General features: G+C 34.6%; 1 protein-coding gene across 2 annotated transcripts; it reads right to left on the bottom strand.

Moving 5' to 3' along the window:
• Positions 1-943: 943 nt before the first annotated feature.
• Positions 944-19,489, bottom strand: ABHD5 (abhydrolase domain containing 5, lysophosphatidic acid acyltransferase). Of its 2 annotated transcripts, XM_058180363.1 has the most exons (7): positions 19,205-19,489; positions 11,035-11,120; positions 10,244-10,616; positions 6,404-6,558; positions 5,539-5,650; positions 4,569-4,755; positions 944-2,871 (listed from the first exon to the last, which is right to left on the bottom strand). In XM_058180363.1, the coding sequence occupies exons 1-7, from the start codon at positions 19,339-19,341 to the stop codon at positions 2,782-2,784; spliced, it is 1,140 nt and encodes a 379-aa protein (XP_058036346.1). In that variant the 5' UTR covers positions 19,342-19,489; the 3' UTR covers positions 944-2,781. The 2 variants fall into 2 exon arrangements, with proteins under 2 accessions (XP_058036346.1, XP_058036347.1); XM_058180364.1 differs by lacking the exon at positions 4,569-4,755 and having other exon boundaries at positions 2,808-2,871.
• Positions 19,490-23,060: the final 3,571 nt, after the last annotated feature.

Raw genomic sequence — 23,060 nt, 5'->3', positions numbered from 1 at the left:
ACCAGCCATCCCCATAGTTGCGTAAGACTGTTAGACCCCATGCTAATTGCCACTTCTCTTCAGAAGCAGAGTCTCAGCAGCAACTTGTGGAGCAGGTCCTCAAAGATCAATAAAAACTCCTGAATGCTATCTTCCTCTCCTGCCCTAGATTTGGTTGGCGCCATACCCAAAATCCCATTGGGCACATTTCGGAATGAAGAACCTGTCCCCACTCTCAGCCCAACCAGGTCTCAGCTGTACATGCCAGGTCAGTTTGCTCTTCCCTAATAAGGTTACAAATATTTTATTGACCAACTTTCCATTGAGCAGCAGCAGCAAAAGCCATGCCCTCTGTTGACCAGGACATAGAACACAACCTCAGTATTAAACACTGGAGTCATCTCCCCAGAAACAGCCTGGCTTCTGTCTCCCATCAAAACATCGCATATCCATCACTAACCAAATATATTGACTTGCCCAAAGCTACACACCTGAGAGTATGCATCCTCTCCCCGATTTTGGCCTCTTAGCTCCCTTAACTAAGAACCACTCTGTCCTTTTGTATCAGTCAGCAAAGCTCCTACCAACTCAGAGATTGGAGGTGAGCCTCAACGATGCTTTAGCTTTCATTCTCTGCACCATCCTGGTGCCCCAAGATGCCAACCCTATCCATTATTCTCTATCCCATCCAACTGCACCACTTTGACAGGCCTCTCTCATTAACTGGCCAGGTGATACCCAACGCACTTCTCTCCACTCTACTGTTATTTGTGGGAACTTACTGAACCACACTAACACACATGTATCCAAGAGTTACAAAACACACAATTGCCCCCATCTTTCACCCTTGGGAAGCACAGCCCTCCTCCTATACCAGGAAATCTCCAGATTATGCCATGTTAACCAGGTTTCATTGGAATTCAACATGTTGCCCACCTCTGGTATAGATAACTCATAGTCAGAATTATTTTGATTAGTGTGATCAATATATTTATAAAGAAGCTTTACAGTTCTAGTCAAAATGGCACAGTTCAACACATCCTGTGGTTTTGTTATTCTGCTATTACTAGGGTCCGAAACAGATTGTTGTATTTTTTTTTTCACAAAGCAACAGATCCAGGGATTGAGAAGGGACATCAGGTCTATCCTTATAAATATGGGGTTTATAAATAACATAAAAATACTACTGGCATTTTTATGTTATTTACATAACATAAATATTTAAAGCAAATAAGATGTTATTGACAATAGAATATCTGGAAGTTAGTGAGCAGTCTATGCTGTCGTATCTATTGATTTATTTAATGACACATAATGAAACCTGAAAACCGTACAAAGTATATAATTCCAGGGACAGAACATTCAGGAGAATACTATTCTGTTTTTCCTCCATATTCTTCAAATCTAGCTGAAATATGGATCCAGTTTTCCATGCTGGAAAATTGCTGGACCATCTCTGATCTGATAAATTAGAGAGATTCAGATGTAACACAAATAGTTTTCAGAATTGTTTTTAATCATTGTATTCTGCCAATTATCTTGATACAAATATTTCCCAGGGGAAAAAAATCCAATTTGTTAAATCTTATATCACAAATGAAATGATTTAGAGATCTAGTATTTCTAAGCATTTGGACAAAGATCAATATGTTCAAAATGAACTTCTAAATTGATTTCAGTACTTAATTCAACATTAAAAAGTTAACCAATAAGTTACTGTGTAGACTTTTAGTTTATAAACTACTCAATTTGCTTTTAAGTTTATAATTCTGCTTATTTTATTTAACCAGCTTACCTTAGATTTTTTTTAAAAACCCAAACAATTCTGGGCCCAAATAACTCTTTAAAATTCAGCATTAAGACACTTTATTTTAAAAATTCTGAGGTAAAATATCTTTTCCAGATTCATTTCTTTTATTTAATTAAAGATACCTTTTTCCAAGAAACCTTGTTTTGACAAGATTATATTGTTTTACAGTTAGACTGGCTCACAATTCCAAAATACATATTCATCCAACTGGTAATTACTACAGTACTTTATCCATGGTCTGTAGCATGTAAAATTTGAGAATCAGTTCATAAATATATCTTACAATTTTCAGTGTTAAAAATTTCAAATCCATTCTGCAACTTCTCTTTAAAAACAAATGGAACAATATTGGTACTTTAGAATAGGTGTTCTAAGGTATTAGTACCTTAGAATGTAGGGTATTAAGCATTCAATCATTAGCATAGTAAACAACATTTACAAGAGCAAAAAATAATCGGAATTTCTCCCAACTCTTCTTCTTATTTGTGCTCTTTTTCCTGAGTGCTTGTTAATATTATTTTGGCAAATTCCACATAAAATACAATGAAATGACATCCTATGTGCAATCTTCTGAATCAGTAAATTTTTCATCTTTTTAAAAAGTTTAAGATATGAAGAGTGTAGTATATGGGTACTGCAAAAAATAGCCAAACAGTAATTTTGCTATAGAAATTCCTGCATATTAAAGGTTGTAATTTTGCAAAACACCACTTTTAAAATTCCAGTTTTAAAATGTTTTAATACATATTGAAATATAATATGTCCCCTAAACATATAGAGGCAGAATCAAACTAAAATGTACAACTATTTTTTAAATCTGCCTATTATAATAAAAGTCACTGCATAGTTTTAAGTGAGAAAATATCCTAAATGAAAGAGTGCATAGAAAATTGGTTCTTTTTTCAGCTTTTTCTTAACTTTTTAAATAATACATTATAAAGTATTGCTTTGAATTATATTTATAGCCTCTTTTTTCAAAAAGCAGAATCTTTTCAGTCCACGGAATTGCAGATCTCATTTATTTTCTGGTTGAAATCTTCAGGTTGATCTGCATATACATAATGACCTGCACCAAGGATAGCCTGGGAATGGAAGAGGAGGGAAAATAAACTTAACATCCAAATATCAATGTTTTATTGACATTTACAAAAATAATAAGAGCAAATTTGTGTTCCTAGAACAATACACTATGAACTGAATTCCCTATTTTTGTAAGTTCATATTTTTCTTTTTCTCTCAGATTTTTTAAAAACAGAGCTTAAATCTGAAGGCAAGGAAATGTTTTGCTTTTTTATTTCCTGTGTTTTGAAAAAAGGGATAATTTTGATGTATATGGATGTATTTAGAAATAAAACAAAACAAGAATCTAACCAAGAGATTAATACAAAATTTATTTGTTATTTCTTATACATTTAAAGGGTATTCATGCAAAAAGATTTCATATTGACTTTTATTTGCATACATTAAGACACATGGGTAGTCCTCTATTTATTTATTTAGTGACCATTCAAAGTTACAACGGTACTGAAAAAAGTGCCTTGTGACTGTTTTTTTACACTTATGAGCATTGCGGCAAGTCAATGCCATGTGATCAAAATTCAGGTGCTTGACAATTGACTCACATCTATGACGGTTGCAGTGTCCTGGGATCATGTAATCACCTTTTGTAAACTTCTGACAAGCAAAGTCAATGGGGAAGCCAGATTCACTTAATAATCATTTTACTAACTTAACAGTTGCAGTGATTCACTTAGTAACTGTGGCAAGAAAGGTCGCAAAACTTGACATATGTCTCACTTAGCAACATTTTGGGCTCAATTGTGGCTGTAAATCAATGATTACCAGAATAACTGAAAAATCTGGTTTGAATACTTGTGAAATTCAATATATCTAAATCTGAAGGGAGAATCGGTATAGTGGATAAGTCATCAGGCTAGCAACCAGAGATTGAGTTCTAATTCAGCTTCAGGCACAATTCCAGCTTGGGCCAATTACTCTTTCTTAGCCATAAGAAGCAGGCAATAACATAGGGGCCGTGGTAGCTCAGGCTGTAGAAGCCTGTTATTAAAACACAGCAGCCTGCAATTACTGCAGGTTCAAGCCCGGCCCAAGGTTGACTCAGCCTTCCATCCTTTATAAGGTAGGTAAAATGAGGACCCAGATTGTTGGGGGGGCAATAAGTTGACTTTGTAAAAATATACAAATAGAATGAGACTATTGCCTTATACACTGTAAGCCGCTCTGAGTCTTCGGAGAAGGGTGGGATATAAATGTAAATTAAAAAAAAAAATCACTTCCAAAAATTTTTTGCCAAGAAAACTATAGAGACTAACCCAGGTAGTCATCAGCAGTTAACCCTGACTTGAGGCTGCAGGAAAAAAAATCTGGAGGATATATTGAGGATACACCTGTACATAAAACTGAAGTTTTTGTCCATAAGTAACTCTCCAGTCGATTTACAATCTTCTCATCTGTTCTTCAGGGAGGAGTGAGTAAGATCTACTAGTATTAGTGACTGCAGATTTGTAGTTAAAAGAATACATTTGTGCATCAATTCATTTATGCTGAATTGTTTTGTCTTTCATATTTATGCATAGATGATCAGAAAGAAAAATGTACGTCCAAAATATATTTTAAAAGATTGACAGAATAGTAATTTTAACAATTTTAAATGTTCAAATAGCTGTTGCCAAATGTCCGAAGAAGATAAATTAGAATGGTCACTTTACGACAGAATGACTAAAAACAAAATAAATAATGACCAGAATGTCCCACTTACTATTGTTTTCACATAGGAATTTGGTCGCAGGGACTGGATGGTGGCTCCAGAATTGCCATCTATACAGGACCTTGCTCCATAAATCACAGTGATAGGAATGTCTTGATGCATATGAACAATTCTCTGCAGCATTGGCCTTTTTGCCCATCCATAGGGAACTGTCATATTCTTGAAAGCAGTTTCCCCGCTTAAAGACGTCAATGAAAAAAACAAAATGTATTAGCTGAATTCCATATACCTGACTTTTATTATTGGTTAATATAACTTCATCTAATATTGCTAGTCGTGCATATAATTTTAAAATTTTGTCTAGCACCTGTCAAGTCTTAAGTATGTTTAATACAATCACGATAATTTAACATAAATATCTTTATTTCTCTCTAGTTCTATGGAAAGTTAATGGCATAAATCTGATAAGAGTCTTTGCCACACATGACTTTAGGAACAGTGGCACACCTTTTTAAAAGCCATGCTGGCTTTTGTGAATGTTGAAAGAAGAATGAGAGAATGAAAGGAAAAAATATTAAAACAGTTATGAAGTTCCCATTTTCTTAGATATATATCAGATTTCAAAGGAATCTCACACCTGTCAGCTCTTTATTCTTCAGGTAATAACTTAAGATGGATTTTCTAATGAACCTGTCATCATTACAGCTTATTAAACAATAGTGAAGGCTGAAGATTTATGGTGACTTCACATGTTAAGAAAACACCATGCAAGAAAATGATTTAATAGAGAATTTATTTGTCCATTTTATAACGCCCTTTTTGAAAATATCCCATTTCATTCTTCCTCTAATAATCAGCATGGTCATACTTACATGTATTTATTTTTCTTTAAAGACTATAGTTTTGCAAATTATAACATTTCCTATCTTTGATGACTACTGTATATTGTTCTGATTATTTAAAGATCTATGATTTAGAGAATAATTAGTTAATATAAAGACTTTTAAAATCTTACACTTACCTTGGTGATTGCACGTTACAGTGATAGATATATTCAGTGACTGTATCATCATCAAACATAGATGAATACTTTCTCTTAAAGTCTGGCCTTATACGTTGTACCAGGCTCAATCCTATCATATATAAAAAAATCAAGAATTTAATACTTTTAATAGCAGACAAAGGAGGAAAAGTTCAAACTGTGCAGAAGATAACAATTCTATTTTTTCGTGCCCTGAAACACATTACCTGATGCTATTATTATCATGTAGGAATTCAAATGGGAATTAAAGAAACTATTGTTTTATTTAAATACAATTTAAATGACAATTACAATTGCCTAGAATTATAACAATCCTGATTCAACAAAGCTACATTTCTTCTCTCTATTTTGACAAGCCAAGCCCTAAAGAGCATAAATAAAATAAATTATGCTATTATACTAGAATAATATCCAAGATGTTATGACATACTATAGTAATTATTATACCTATAAACATTTTCTGCCACCAGGTATTTTATTTCTATTGGTCCTAAGCATCCAACCAATTTATAAACTCTTTAGTATAAATTTCCATTTGAAGTGTAAAGTAAAATCTCAGGAGAAAGAGAAAATTAATGCTAAACAAGACTTTTTTTGTCTTTTTCATCCTTGCCAATAAATACCTAAAGCCATTTTAGGCATTTATTACTGGACTGCATCTGGCAGAACATCTTAGTGTATCACTCTTCTTCAATCACTTTGCTCAATGGCCTTAATAGGATTCCACATTCTAACCTAACCAGGTAAGTGCTTAAATACATAGATGACCTAAAGTCCATATTACTGCAATTTCAAAATTGATGTCTTTGGCAGTACAATCAAAATAAGTTAGGTTAGCACTCACCAAAAGGTCCAGCTATTCTGAGACCAGCCAATGGATTAAATGGACTCAAAATAGCTCCAAGTGCTTTGATCCATATTGGAATAGTCCTCTCATGTTCAGCATTGGAAGGCCTTTCTGGAAAACCCCATGGCTCCACTAACAGAAGATGCTTTACTCTGCAAAGATAAAAGTTAAGAGATTTTGTCAGTAAGGAAATCATTTGAACAGTGCAAATTTTATTTCAGAATCAGCTTTAATCCCAGGAAATAGATTTATATAGAATAAGAATATACATTTTATGTTTCAAAGTTCAGTTAGAGAATTATTAACCACTTTGAAATGGATACAGGGTGGAAAATGTATGCTGGCCCAGTCCTTTCTCTATCCACATTTGAAAGTGATTTGTCCTCATATTTAATTGGTAGCCGTTCACATGATGTGAGATTTTGCTTTATCAGACACCTGTTGCTTTATCAGACAACCTGTTATTTAATGACTATACTCAATCCAAACAAAAATGGAATTGGGCACAGATTATTTCTTTATGCAGACAGTTGAACCCCTAGAGGGTTTATGATAGTATACAATATAGAGACATAGATAATTACAGTGAATTGAATTTAAACTGCGATGGGCAATTCCATCAGAGGAAGATAATACTTTTTTTAAACCTGTACTCTCTGAGGCTTAGTTTAGTGACAGCAGCATTACTGATGGAAGAGAAATATTTGGCTCATTTCTTTTGCCCTTTTCTTAAGTTTGAGGTACGGTTTAAATATACAAAATAGATACATCGAATCCCATGGAGGCCTATATCATAGTTTTTGTGAGGTTAAAAACTGGGGGAAAGAAGCCCTACTAGCACAAAGTGAAATTTTCTGTTATTTTTAGTGATGCAATCTGGAAATAAATTGGGCCTTGGGGGAAGTAAATGCTGGACAAAGATCATTCATTTATTTAAACCATGCTTCATGTTAACCACAGCCCTCAGTAGAGATAAAATACTATATTGGAATCAGAAATACCCCCAATGCTCCTGCAAAGAATACTGGACATAGAAAAAGAGGAGAGAGGAGATATGGGCCTTTTGCACAATATTATGATTTAACTTTACAAACAAAATGATCATAACTCTATCTCTGGTTTCCTGAATGGCAAAGGTTGCACTAGATGATCTCTATCTTTCAACCCTCACATTTCATGACAATAAATCATAATAAATCATATACTGTTTTGTTCCAACTTTGCTATATAAACTTTGCTAGCTGTATCTACTACAGCTTGCAAATTATGCTTTATGATTTAGATTTAGATGAATGCATGCTGTAACTTTGTTGCCATTATTCCTCTCCAATGTAATTGAGTTACGAATCTAATCTCTATATTTTCATTGAAGCTGAATAACTATCAAGTCATATATCAGTATCATCCATTTAAAAAAACACTGCAAGAAAGTCATTTAGATTCCAAGATATCTCAATAGCTATCTAAACTCTATGGTCTGTAGTATTTCAGCAAAACATGAACTGATATAATGTAGCATTTTAGATGGTGTTGGATTGCAATCCCCATAATATCTTACCATTGATAATTCTGACTAGCACTGAGGAATTCTGAAGTTCAGTAATATCTGGAGAACTGCACTTTGCTCATCCTTGAAATAAAAAAAATATTTTTGTTTTTCTTTAGATATAGGACAGGGTTACCGGTTACCTGGCCTACGGGGCTATCTGGAAACAGCAAAAGACCGGCCCGCAGTGCCTCTGTCAATGAAAACAGAGCTGTGTGCCACACCCCCACACCCCCCGAACTCCGTTTTTGTGGCAGAGGCCTAGCAAAACAAACTAAAAGCAAAACAAAACAAAAGGAAAAATGTTCCCTTTTGCATTTGAGCATCCAAGAAGGGACAGAAAAGGAGAAACGGAAAGACAAAAAAAAAGAAAAAGAAGGAAAGATGGAAAGAGAGCAAGGAAGGAAAAAGAAGGAAAGAAGGAGGGAGGGAGGGAGGAAGGAAGGAAGGAAAGAAGGGAGGGAGGTATATAATGAGAAGGAGGGAAAGTCTGAGGGAAGTCCTGCCTTGGCCATCCCAGGTGCCCCAGACATGACCACCCTGGCCATGCCCACTCCAGCCTCCCAAAGTCAAACACAACTCTGATGTGGCCTTCAGTGAAATTGAATTTGACACCCTTGAGAGAGGACAATCTATTCACCTCTCTTAAGATCGTCTAGCTGCAAAGGTTTCATGGGATTCAACAGTCTTGTTTGTCACCATCCCCCTCACAAATGGAAAAGGGATGAGCCAAGGTTCTCTACCACCTAGTTGCAGTTAAGATTAAGGTAAATTCCAACTCTGAGATTATACAAATAGAGCAAACATCCATCTCAAACTGCAAAATGGACCTATCTTACTTCTGCATTCTCTGGGTTCTGAATTGTCATGTGGAGATGATGAGTAAGCCACCATGCTCTGCCTCATAGTTTCAATTGAAGTAAGCTCTCTGTTCCATGCTTTTGTATCTTTTTTTACAATATTGTATTGAAAAGTATACTGTCCAAAATTAGAATGCTATATTACCTTTAGAGGTTAGGAGGACCTCTTTCCCTAACTTCATACAATTTTTGGGAGATATACAAAGTAGTTAAGAACAAGACCTTGAGTGAAGAAAGGTGCTGGCAATACCAATTGCTTGGTCAATAAGCCAGCAACATTTATCTATTAGATTTCTTTTTCAACAATGCAACTCATTTTATGAGTACCTGTGTATTTCCATACTCCTTTATGATTATCAACATTTGAATGTTTACATGATTGAATAGCTGCATATTTTCTTAAAATATGACAGACATAAAACATTTATCACTTCTCACCTTAATTTCAAAATAATTGCTTATATATTAAATTCAGTATTACTTGGAAATGGAATTTCAATCACACCCAATAATTCTATTCTTTTTTTTAGGTAATAATACCAAACTAAAATTTCTTTTGTGACTCAGTGAAAGAATGCATGGCTTACATACAAAAATTCTAAAATTCAACTTCTTGCATCTCTGGGATAAATACTATATTAAATTACTGGATTTCTACAGTTGATAAAGTATATCTACTACTGTGGCAGATGAATCAATCAACCTTCAAAAAATTTTGAATTGTAACTGAACATTTACCATAATATAACTATTTGCCATAATAGTTATATTAAATTAAAATGAAAACTTTCAATTTTTTCTAAGGCAAATACTGTATAGTTAGCTTTTCACTGAAGTATACCATTTCTTCATTACTCATTATTTTTAGTAATCATTTGCCATTTCTTCCCACATTTCCTCCTCCTTCCAAGGTTTTTCTTCTGTAAATATTCTGAAATCAAGCAAATGTCCTCCATGCATTAGATATTTAAAAGCAACCCAAAAATGATGTTCTAAGCAAATTCACTCAGAAGATAATATGGAAGTCAAGTGCAATAAAGACTGAATTCTATATTTAAAATTATTAAATTGGTTTTTCAATTGTATCTGAAGCTAAGCAGAGAATCTAGCCATTTGACTCCAGATTGCACATATACTATATCATATTATTTTGCCAATGTATCACCTTATAGAAATAAATTTCCTTTATTGCTTGTCAGTTTGGTGCAATGATTAACTTATCAGGCTAGAAACTAAGAGACTATATGTTCTAGATCTGTTTAGACACAAAGCCAGCTGGGTAACTTGAGTAACCATTTTCTCTCAGCCTGAGGAAGGAGGCAATGGCAAACCACTTCTGAAAAATCTTACGAAGAAAACTGCAGGGATTTTTCCAGCTAGTCTATGAGAATCTGATACAATTGAACAAAAGAAAAAAAATCTTTCATATACCTTGATGGGTATTTTAGTGAGTAAGCAGCTGCCAGGAAGCCACCCAAGTTGTGTCCAAGTAAAATCATTCTATCCAATCCTATTTTCCGTCTCCATTCTTCAATAGACTCTACAAATTGATTTTCTGCCACCTCTGCATCAGTGTCAAACTGGGGTCTACTACTGCGACCAAATCCCAAGAAATCAAATGCATATACAGTCCTATTTTCACAAAGATCTTCAAAGTTGAGAGCCCAAAGTCCAACACCACCTCCAAACCCATGAAGAAGAACAATTGGAGTTTTCTGGGAAAGGTTCTGAGAGAATATAAGCGTCCATATTTTATTTCCATTGGATAGGTATACATATTGTTTACTGTAGGTACTTGTAATACCTGAAGGAAGAAATATAAGCCTTATTATTCAGTCTATACTGAAATAATTCTATAAACACAATGAATACATTTTGACATATAATCCACACAAAAAAACCTTACTTTCATTATTGGACCTTAGAAAACAGTCCAAAATGACTTGTGAAATAAGAAAGCAAAGCTTGTTTGAACCTTCCAATCTCTGAAGTACAACAAATTATGATCATGCTATATTCCATTTTGCTTAATATACTAGTTGCCCAATTAAAATCCAATATTCTTTTCTTTGTGGGACCAGTTGTTCAACTGCACCAAAGCCTATTTCTTAATTATTATTGTTCTTCCAATTTTTTTCTCCATTAAAAAAGGGTAGGGGAAAGAGACAATAATAAAACTTGAGATGAATGCTGCTGGAAATTTCTTACCACAAAGTGCTTACATTTCAAAATTTTCTCTTCAGCATCTTTAAGATGTACAAGTGATGTAGGGCACCATGCAGGAAGCCAGCTAGATAGCCATCCTGACCTAGATGGAATACAAGATTTAAATAATATGCTATTATTATAATTATTCAGGGATTAAGCGAATAAACTTCTTTGATTAGACACTGGAGATAATAATTACCTGAAATGAGGTAATCTTGGATTTAATTACTATATTTTGAATCCTATCAACAAAATACGAAATATTTGTCATGCTGTAAAAAAAATGCTCAAAATCACTGTAGTCACCCAAACTTTTATCAATGTAATTTATTTTTAAATATATAAATGTAAATTTGTTACAAAAATAAAGGGATACTCTGAATTATTTCTTTAAAAAAATACAGATCTTTTTCCTACAAAAAAATACAGATCTAATTATTGCAAAATTTAGGGTATTCTATATATTATATACTATAATAATATTTGATTGAGATTCCAAATTTGCTACTGTTAATGCTAACTTTTCAAAAAAGGAAAAATAAAACCACAGGTGCTGTTTTCTACATACACAGTATCTTGTATATGCATTGGAGGCCAGGAAGGACACATTTATGGCTAAGTGGACTTTGTTTTACTGTTCCAACACACTACTTTACTGCATCCAGCATTGCTTTTAATTTTCTTTGTGTGGTTAAGTGTTGTTACATTAAATGATAACATATACCGGTATAACTTAAATAGCATGTAGAAATGTAAACAATACTTTAAGAGTTTAATGATCATTAAGGATTGAATCTTATCATGTGTGCATGATATACTTGATTCTATGCAGAATAATTTTTTAGCAACATACTTTCCAAGTCAGGGCTATACAAAATATATAAAACGAAATCTATTAAAAAATGCAATGTTTTGTTTTTGTTTTAAATAACAGGATCAAACAGGTAGTTGTAATTGAGATTTTACTGTATATTTAATTCAAGGAGATATACTCAAAAAAAATATGGGGTATGGAATTTTCAGGCTAGAGAACTGAAAACATCTGTATTATCCTCCACAAGCTGAAGATTTGTTTGGTCTAAATATCTTACCACTTCCAAACAGAACATCTTGCATTCAAGTTACTTGGCAATGTGAAGACTGCATCCAATATATTTAGAGGGTCCAAGACTACACTGACTAATCTGCATAATATCTATTTCATCAGTGTAGTGTGCCTACAAATTAGTAGAGATCAAAAAAGGACTCTTGACTCTTCCTAATTCACTAAGATACAGCATAATATGTAACTCAAGTAGAAAACTTCTATTATACAGGCACTGGCTAATGTAAACATACATTAAAAAAACTAAAACAACTTTATATAAAATTCTTCAGAGATTTCCAAGAAGCATAGATAGCTTTCAGATTAATTTTTAAAGTATGAATAAATAAAGCAGGATTGAAAAAGACTTTAATGTACTACAAAATATATGTCATTCATTCATATATATTCCAAAAAAGAAAGCAATTAATTTTGCTTAATATTTAAAAAATAAGCATCTATTTTACAAGAAAATTTTACAATTCAGATCCTATAAAAGAAAATAGACAGCCATCTAATCTCTGTGCATCATGCTGAGGTGGCCCAGAGAAAGGCCTCCAAACAGTAACTAATTGATAGATAAGTTCATAATGAACCTGATTACCCTACTTCGAGACTGGATGAGTGATATGAAACTGAAAATCTATCTACACAAGATATAACTACCATTTTTTTTAAAAAAAAGTTTTATTTTAACATTCATATCCAGTAACATATTTAGTGTGCAGTTATATACAATTAATTGGACCTGCCCGGTCACCACCCCCTTCCTTTAACCCTCTTCCCTTCTCTACCTTCTTCTACTTTCCACGACCATCCAGGATAACTACAATTTTTTAGTGATCTACCTGCCCAGCTATATGGACTTCATTTTGTTCTAAAAGGACAGATTTCCTCCCAAAAATAATATTGGAATCTGGATGTACTTTTGAATTTAGCATTGTCATGATTAGTTTAGATGGTATTGGTGGCTCAAGGTGCCATCTTATATTCAAACAGCAATTTGATATTATAAAATTCACATCTAATCTTATTAATATAAAATAGCCTTGCATTAGTTATCCATGTTCTAAAAACCTCCCTTTCAAATTATCCCAATATGTTTTATGTTGGCCTGTGTTTGAAAACAGTCAAATAACTTTTATTAGTCCAAAGAGAGCAGAATAATTTTCTATACAGAATAATTTCTATACAGAATACAATGACTGCCTTGCCAAAGAACAAAATTAATAAATTCATTTTTAAAGCAAACTATGCGTTATTATAAATGGAGACAGTGATTTACAATAAACTGAGGAGATGATAGTAGTAATCTTAACAATTTATGCAAGAAAATCAAGAATTCAAAATGTCTTCTAAATTAAGTATATTATAATCAGTTGCATTAAACCAACAGTCTATAACGGCTACATCATGAGTCTCAGATGTTTTAAATTCCAATTTGATAGTTGTCAGATGCAAAAAACAAGACCACATGCAAAGTTCCAATTAAATTAATTTATTATTACTCATGCCTATACACAAGAATCTACTCAACTAACGGTTAGCACTATTTTGGCTCTATATAAGGATCAATGCATTCAAGAGGATTGGACTTAATCCATTTCCAGTATGTAGAGACTCTAGGCTGATTCCTTTTTTGAATCCACTCTCACATTCTGCCACTTCTTCTACAATAGTATAAGTAACCACATCATAACAAATTGAAAAATATGGTATGTTAGGAAAAGAAAGAATAAGAACGTAAGGAGCCGTGGTGGTGCAGTGGTTAGAATGCAGTACTGCAGGCTATTTCTAATCTCACCAGGTTCAAGGTTGACTCATCCTTCGATCCTTCCGAAGTGGGTAAAATATGGACCCAGATTGTTGGGGGCAATATGCTGACCCTGTAAACCACTTAGAGAGGGCTGTAAAGTACTCTAAAGCGGTATATAAGTCTAAGTATTATTGCTATGTAAGTATATATAGTACTTACAATAATTGGGACCGGAATTTCAATCCCTAAGAAATGTGATCATTAAGGGAGTCATTATATGACTGGACCTGATGTTACAACCATTGGTAATTAAGTGAATCACGCAATAATAAGTGAACTCAGCTTCTTCAATTGATTTTGCTTGTCAAAAACTCAATTTTTTGACAAAACGTGAGACAAGACAATTGTCAAGCAGCCAAATTGTAATCAGACAACCACAAGGTTTTGCAATGGTTGACAATTTGAGGACACATCATAAGTCATTTTTCCAAGGCCATTGGAACTTTGAACTATCATTAAATGAATGGTCGTAAGTCGAGGACTACAGTACTCCATTAGTAGTATGCATTATTGTATCATTAAATACAATACTGTATTAAATGTTATTGCTAAACTTTTTTAAAAAAATATTAAGTATATAATCTTGTATTTTTAAAAAACATGGGCAACAAGCCTAAAATTCTGAGGAATACAAAAATACTGTAAATATTCTGTAAAGTACATTCCCAAGGGGGACAGAACTCCTGGCCATAGAACCTTGTATCTTTTGAACCAATATGGGGTTATTTCTAATTTCAGATTAAAAGTACAAATGAGACATACTGCAGGACAATTTAAACTGTTTTCACAATGTGTTAATTATTCAGTCACAGATGGTATATACATTTAGAATCATAACAACAGTTATTCGCTGCAAGGTAATTTTTCTGAAGATCTCTCAGAATAGTTTTCTTTTTTTATTTTCATGCACTTTCCTTTTTTAAATGTAAAACTATCTCTAAAATAAAGTAGTGGGTTATAGTTCCCTGTATTAGAGAGGAATATTTAGGAAAGGAAGAAAAATTCCTGCACAGTATTTCTAGGAAGCCTACTGTACATCTGTTCCAAGAGGCCTTGGCATTACTACAATTTGTTGCTACATTAGGTTAGAGGGAAAATAACAAATTCCTCATATAATTATTATTAACTTCAAAGTTTTCCTTCTTTTTAACAAAGAATATATTAAGGACCTCAACAGACAGCTAATAAAAGTTCCATAAAAATCTCCTAACAGAGAAATACGCAAAAGTATCTTAGTTATAAAAATCAGTGTGAAATTATTTGAGAAATGATTTTCTTTTCTTAATAGGTAAGATATCTAGCTGTGTACTGCATAGATGTACTGTATGCATCTACAATTTAATTTCCTTAAGCTTGCTTAAAAATATTTAACTATTTTGATGTCACTGTCTAATGCACTTAAAACTTCTAAATGATTTTTCATGAATTTCATTTCATACAACATTCTGCAAAATTCTGTAAACAAAGATGCCAACGTGAACCCCTTTGAGTCTGAAATGGACTTTGTTAATTTCACAAAAAATAGTAAAATCATAATCCAAAAAGAAACTGCTTTAAACTTCAGCTAATAGCTCTTAGAAATGTTTGATCTGAAAGAACAAATGAACATCCTCCTATGAAATATCAGTTAGTAGGAGTACAGGTATTCCTTGATTTATGATCAAAATTCGGCCCAAAATTTAGGTGGCTAAGTGAGACATTTGTTAAGTGAGTTTTGTCCCATTTTATGAACTTTCTTGCGACAGTTGTTAAGTGAATCACTGCAGTGGTTAAGTTAGTAACACAGTTTTTAACGGAATCTGACTTCCCTATTGACTTTGCTTGTGCACACAAAAAGTGATCATATGACCCCAGGATACTGCATCTGTCATACATGTCAGTTGCCAAGTGTCTGAATTTTCATCATGTGACTGCGGGATGGTGCAATAGTTGCAAATGTGAAAAATGGTCATGTCAGTTTTTTCAGTGTCACTGTAACTTTGAATGGTCACTAAACAAACGGTTGTAAGTCAAGGACTACCCGTAGTTAGCAATAGTCTAGAGTATTCCCTAGAAAAATAATTCTACGTATGTCATCTCTACCTAATCTGCTTCACTGATGGAGTGAGAGCAATATATATAGCAAAGTAAGGTGTACTGTGAACATGATTAGGAAAAAGTGGACCCCACAGGAGTGCTGCATCTATTTGTTAATTTTTCAAGGCCCAACCTTTGTCTGATTTCTGTGCCATCTTTTTTTGTTAAAGCCATTTAAGTAATAAATTCATTAAGAAACCAAGAGCAGTAATATCATTTTTTCAGGCTTTCATAAAGTCTAATATTTTTCTTCTAAATATTTTTTGAAACATATACATTATTTTCCACCAAAAGAAGCCTAAACATGTAGTAGTAGTAGTAGTAGTAGTAGTAGTAGTAGTAGTAGTAGTAGTAATAGCAGCAGTAGTAGTAAGTAGTAGATTTTTCAGTTCAATGCAGTCAAATGCAGCAACAATCCTCTTGCCATTCTGCTGTAAGAGAACTGCAATCTTTATAATAAAAAAGGAGGGAAATTTTCTTAAGAAAACTAGTAGGCCTAGAAGGCTATATTAAAAACATCTCTTACTCAAAGAGGTCAAAAAAAGAAATATGTCTTCTAAACAAATATCAAGAACACAAAAGAAACTTCAGAAAAGTAACAAGAATGGCAAAGTCCAATCCAGGGTCAGAAACAGCAGGAGTTGAATCACTATCAAGAATAGCATAAACGTCTGATTAAGAAAAATTGATCCCATCTGATATGATCATGTCATTATCTCATATCCTTTTGCCATGCTAAGTAGATTTGTGGAAAATCTTTAAATATTAAGCATATTAAGATGATATTGAATTACTATATACACTAAAGCTTCAAAATCTGTTTTTTTTAATCAGAAAATATGGTTATATTGAAGCATGAGAGTCACTAAAAGAATTAGGTTAAGAAAAGACTTTCAGAAATGTGTGACATTAAATATCACCTTTAATATTGTTAAAGGCAATATTTATTAATAAACAAAAAAGGAATACATTACATACTATTATGGAAGAGATTTTGTAATAACGTATAATAATATTTTGTAACAATCAGATTATACTTATGGTACATTAATAAATCAGTGACTACATTAGTATAATATATATATATGTTTTGACTTCTCTCCTGTTTCTTTCTTTTTTGGAGGATTATAACTGTCTTTTCATTTCTATTTTTTTTAAGTTTAAATAAAGTTAATCATGTGTGGGATTTTTTTTAGTGTATTTAGGTGTTTTGTCAATTTTTTTTATAATTTATAAATAAAATGTATTAAAAGTAAAAAAAATAAAATTTTACTTGAGTTTGAGCAATCCCATATAAAGAAAGATTATAAATGATGTTGTCTTTAACATTTAATTGTCTTTGCCCAAGGCTTTTATGCAAAGGTAGCAGTGGACTCCACCCAACTTCAGTTGACATTCATTAAGCTTCAGGGAGCAAGGTCTAATCTGGAGAAATTCCTGATTCATGAATAAGCCTTTATTCCTGAACTTCTGCATTGGTTTGGAGTTGTTCTATCACTCAGTGGCCTGTGAGTTATGGGGCATTTTCAGAACAGATGCTGGGGGTGAAAGTTCTAAATGTGAATAAATAGTGAAAGGAATAAAGTTCTGTCCCATTATCATTGGCAGACTTTGAGATTTCATCAACTGTAGGACAATAGATACTTCCCCTAGCCTTACTGTCTCTTCTTTCTTTAATGAGAATACATCAAAGATAGGGGTCTCAAACACATGGCCCGTGGGCTGGGTATGGCCCATGCAGGCAACGGCCACCTTGCTCCGCAAGGGCAAAAACAATCCTAATATGTCACGATACAGCCGCAATGCGATTAGATTTGATACCCCTGATCTAAGCAGATCATAATAAAACTTCATTGAGATTATAAAGAAGTGTACATATAGATTGGGATAGCTATTATTTAATTACCTTCCGTATCCAGACTATCTTTATAACGATATAAGACTATCAGCTAGGAATATCTACCACTTCTTCCCCTATTCTACTTAGGACCCTCTCCTATTAATAGTTCTTGTCATCTGACATTGACCTAAACCACCCATGTGAACTACATAAAGTCTAACTCCGGCCTGGAATTTTGGGAATTGCATTCCCCACACATTTGGGACCAAAGCTACACTTTGCTATGACCGTCTCTGTGACCCATCACTTTGGAAATACTATTATTTTTATTGTAGCACTGTGACAAAAACAGTTACCTTGCACTTGTCACTGAAATCTAATTCAGATCAGGTTACAAAGAGGATACAAAGGCCAATCTACAGAATTTTAAAAATTAAAAATACTTTGCCAAAATGGAATTACGTGACTATGGCTGACCGACACAATGACATAAATGGCCTAAAAACTATATCACAACAACAAATGTGTCTACTATGCAGGTATTTCCCTGATTCCATTTCACATAAAAATAATGCACTCTATATAAGTAAGTGCCATTCCATTCTTTCACAAAGGACAAAAACAACAGCAAATAAAAAATGAAAAAGGCGCAAGTAGATATACAAATGGCAAACACCTGTACTGTTAAAGTCATGTCGAATTTCTGTGTTTGAGAGTATTGTTTACATACGGAAAATGGATTTAAAAAAAAAAAGATATTAGGGGTGGGAATGGAGGCAATGATTACTAAAATGAATCCTAAAATTGGCTGCCTTTAGCTGTTTCTTCTTGGGTGAATGCTCAAACACTGAAAAGTTTAAAAAAAACAAATTGAAGAGCTGCTACTTCGGGGCAAAATAATAATAATACAAGCATGAGAATACATTCTCCTATTCTTAAAATTCTTAAAATGCTTTAAATCGCACATCTCTATCATAGCTGTCTATTAATTTGTACCCAAACAATCGAATTTGTTTTGTTGCCTTTAGTTTAGGATGGAGCACAAGCGCAGACTAGGTTTGTCATTGTAATATTTGTAATTTACTACTGATAATACACAGAGAAGCAGCATTTGAATAAAGTGGAGAGCTCCAACAAGAAAATCCTGGGGACTGTGAGGTAATATTAGAATTACGCATCCTAGAGAAGGCTACACGTGCCGTTGACGGAAGCAGGCAAGTTTCCATTTCTAGGACAACAAGCCAGGCCAGCGAGCATCTGGGATCACTGGTGCGTCAGTCGGGGCCGACGAGGGAGGGCCTCTCAACAGCGCGCTGGGTGACACCGCCGGCCAACCGGCTTACAGCCTCAATTCCCCCCTCAACTCACCGTTCGTTGGCGGACTCGATGGACTTGTCGTCAGCCATGGTAGCGTTGCTGCAGCGACCGAGAACGGCTCCTGAAGCAGTCGCCGGCAGCCCAGCGAGCGATAGAGCAACCGCGGCAGCGACGCCACCGCCAGCCATCACGGGACCCGCCCGATGGCAATCGCGTCAACGCGTCACTCTTCAGTCCCGCCTCACTATAGAGTGACCGGCCGGCTGCCTAGAGAGGCTTCACCTCTGAAAACACCGAAAAATGCGTGGCGTGACTTCGGCATTCTTCATTGGACGGTGGCAGTTAGTTTTTGTCCGTTGGGGGTGGAGCTGACGCTTGTTCTACTCTTTTCCTCTGGTTACGTAATCTCTTCTTACACAATTCGAGCAGGCGCTGAGAGTTCCTTTGCTAATTTGCACAAAGGGAAACTTTCCAACTCTGGTATAGAGTTTTCTCTAAATCATGTTTTCTCTGTAGATGTTTAAATATATGGTCGTTCTAGCGTCGCCAACTGTTAATCGATCTATTTAGGTTTGCCAATAACGATAATACGGAATCCGCTTTTCTGTGTTTACATGTTTTTACATTTCTGCCCTGGCCAAGGATCAATGTACAAAGGTCGAATGAGTTCACATTAGACCGCGGCTTCTGCACACATAAGGTCGCTGGCTGGTACTCCATCCGTTTGATATAGCGCTCGTCGGTTTTTTTGCAGCTCATTTGGGATCAACGTAAAATACCAGTAATGCACTAAAAGTGCACCTTTGTCCTAGGCTGCACCATCCTGCACCAGTAACGAGATCAGATCAGTTCAAAAGCCATTCACTTTTTTCAGACTAATCTGCTTTACAAGGAGTTATAAATACAATTAGAAAAAACGGATTGAAAATCCATGCATTCGTGACCATATGTGTATTTTTCTTATTTATGCTAGTTTAGGCTGATCTCTAATCCCTATTTTGGCCACCTAATGAGAAGGAAGGACTCCCTGGAAAAGAGCCTAATGCTGAGAAAGCTACTTCTTGCCCATATCCTCTCATCTTCCTGGGTGATCTCAATCTACCTCTTATTAACTGGATAACAAACGAATGTACAACTGAACCCAACCATAGGACCCTGTACAATGCTGTTACAAATCTAGGTCTTGATCAACTAGTAACTAACAATACAAGACACAGCAACTGCCTTGACCTCATCTTCTGCAACAACGCAAACTCAATTTATGGACTACAAATAAAAGAACCCCTTTCCAACAGTGACCACAGCATGATAGACTTTTGTCTCAATATACGCCCTTACAAAAATCTTCATAATAATGGTATTCTAAACTACAATTTCAAAAAAGCCAACTATGAATTTATAAACACCGACCTCTCATATCTTGACTGGCAAAATCTATTCTCAACCTGTTTCACTGCTGAAGACCACTATAGAGTTTTCCTACTTGAAGTCAATAGAGTCATTAAACTATAAATTCCACAAACCACCACCAAAATCAGGAAAAACAAATTACCCATATCAATAAAAAAGCTCCAATCCAAAAAGAAATCCCTCTGGCAAAGAAACAAAACTGACTATGTAACCAACTTCAGATACCGCTACAAAAATATATGCAACCAAATAAAAATTGAATGCACCAATTACCACACCAAACAAGAAGACCTTCTGAGCACAAAAGCCAATCGTGCTTTTTATAATTTTGTGAACAACAAACTTAAAGACTCGAGATCCATCCCACCACTAAAAGGATCTAATGGCAAAGAATATAATGATGAAACAGTTAAAGGAAACCTTTTTAACACATTCTTCGGCTCAGTCTTTGTTAACAGTAATGGCTCATACCCATCATTCCCCAGTCATACCAACAATGAGTACAATGACCTAACAAAATTAGATTTCACAGAAGATAATGTTGAAAAGGCCCTTCGCAAACTGAAACCATCTCTATCTATTGGACCTGATGGTCTATGTGCATACTTCTTAAAAAAGCTTTCCACTAACTTAGCAGAACTCCTAAGCATAATCTTTGAAAAAGCTTTCATGACCAGCTCCCTTCCCAAACTTTGGTCACTAGTCACGGTCATCCCTATCTTCAAAAAAGGAGACCCCAGCCTAGTTGAAAATTAAAGACCAATCTCTTTATGCTGCGTCACCTGCAAAGTAATGGAATCTATCATCAACCAATCCATTACCCTCCATCTAGAAACAAACAACCTACTCTCTAATATACAATTTGGTCTCAGAAAAAAATTATCCTGTAATTTACAACTTCTACACTGCAAAAACATATGGACTACAAATCTTGATCAAGACAAAGCAATAGATGCAATTTACATAGACTTCTGTAAAGCTTTTGACTCAGTGGTACATGACAAACTTCTAAAACTAAAATCCTATGGCATCTCCGGACTGCTCCACAATTGGATAACTGTGTTCCTGTCAAACAGACAACAAGTGGTCAAAATAGGCAGTGCCCTATCAAATCCTATTCCTGTCAATAGCGGCATTCCCCAAGGCAGCGTTCTTGGACCAACACTCTTCATATTATACATTAATGATCTCTGTGACCATATTATGAGCAATTGTGTTCTCTTCGCTGACAATATCAAACTATTTAACACTACCAACAATACAGCTACCCTTCAAAAAGACCTTGACTTTGTTTCGGAATGGTCAAAAACTTGGCAACTCCAAATCTCAACCAACAAATCCTCTGTCTTACAGATTGGAAAAAAGAATCCAAACACTAAATACAAACTCAATGGACACTACCTTATAGATGACCCCCACCCCATTAAAGACCTTGGAGTTTTCATATCAAATGATCTAAGTGCCAAAGCCCACTGCAACTACATCGCAAAAAAGGCTTTAAGGGTTATAAACTTAATCTTGCGTAGCTTCTTCTCCAGAAACACTCCACTACTAACCAGAGCATATAAAACATTTGCTAGACCAATTCTTGAATACAGCTCGCCTGTCTGGAACCTATATCTCATTTTGGACATTAATACAATTGAGCGTGTCCAGAAATATTTTATAAGAAGGGTTCTCCACTCCTCTGATTACAACAAAGTACCTTATGCCACCAGACTTGAAATCCTGGGTTTAAAAAATTTAGAACTCCACTGCCTTCGACATGACCTGAGCTTAACTCATAGAATCATCTGTTACAATGTCCTTCCTGTTGAAGACTACTTCAGCTTCAATCACAACAATACACGAGTACACAATAAATTTAAGCTTAATGTGAACCGCTCCAATCTTGATTGCAGAAAATATAACTTCAGAAACAGAGTTGTTAATGCCTGTAATGCACTACCAAACTCTGTGGTCTCTTCCCAAAATCCCCAAAGCTTTAACCTAAGACTGTCTACTGTTGATCTCACCCCATTCCTAAGAGGTCTGTAAGGGGCGTGCATAAGAGCACCAATGTGCCTACTATTCCTGTCCTAATGTTCCTTTTGATTGTATACAATTTCATATAGTTTTTACATACTTATAATTATATATATGCTTATATATCATATAGTTATTTCATGCTTATGCTTATATATAATGTTGTGACAAAAAATTAAATAAATAAATAAATAAGATATGAAAGCCAAATCTAGCTCTAGGTTCTACCTCAGTTTACCTTTCCAATAAGCAACTGAGTTGAAAGATCATTTAAATTCAGTTTATTAGGGTACCCTGATAAAGTGGGTCTCTCCATGAAAAAGGAAGAGAGAGAACCTCAAGCCCCATGTTTCCCTTCTTTTTATAGTTAACAAAGAAAATGCAGGAGGAAAATTGATTGGACAGCATAAAAGTAACCTCCCCTTTGCATAATAAATCAGTTACATGTAGTCAAACATGTTACATATTTGAA

Source organism: Ahaetulla prasina, chromosome 4 (assembly GCF_028640845.1).
Source record: "Ahaetulla prasina isolate Xishuangbanna chromosome 4, ASM2864084v1, whole genome shotgun sequence".
Classification (NCBI taxonomy): Eukaryota; Metazoa; Chordata; class Lepidosauria; order Squamata; family Colubridae; genus Ahaetulla; species Ahaetulla prasina.
The sequence above is the reverse complement of the archived record's forward strand: the minus strand, read 5'-3'. Positions and strand labels throughout refer to the sequence as shown.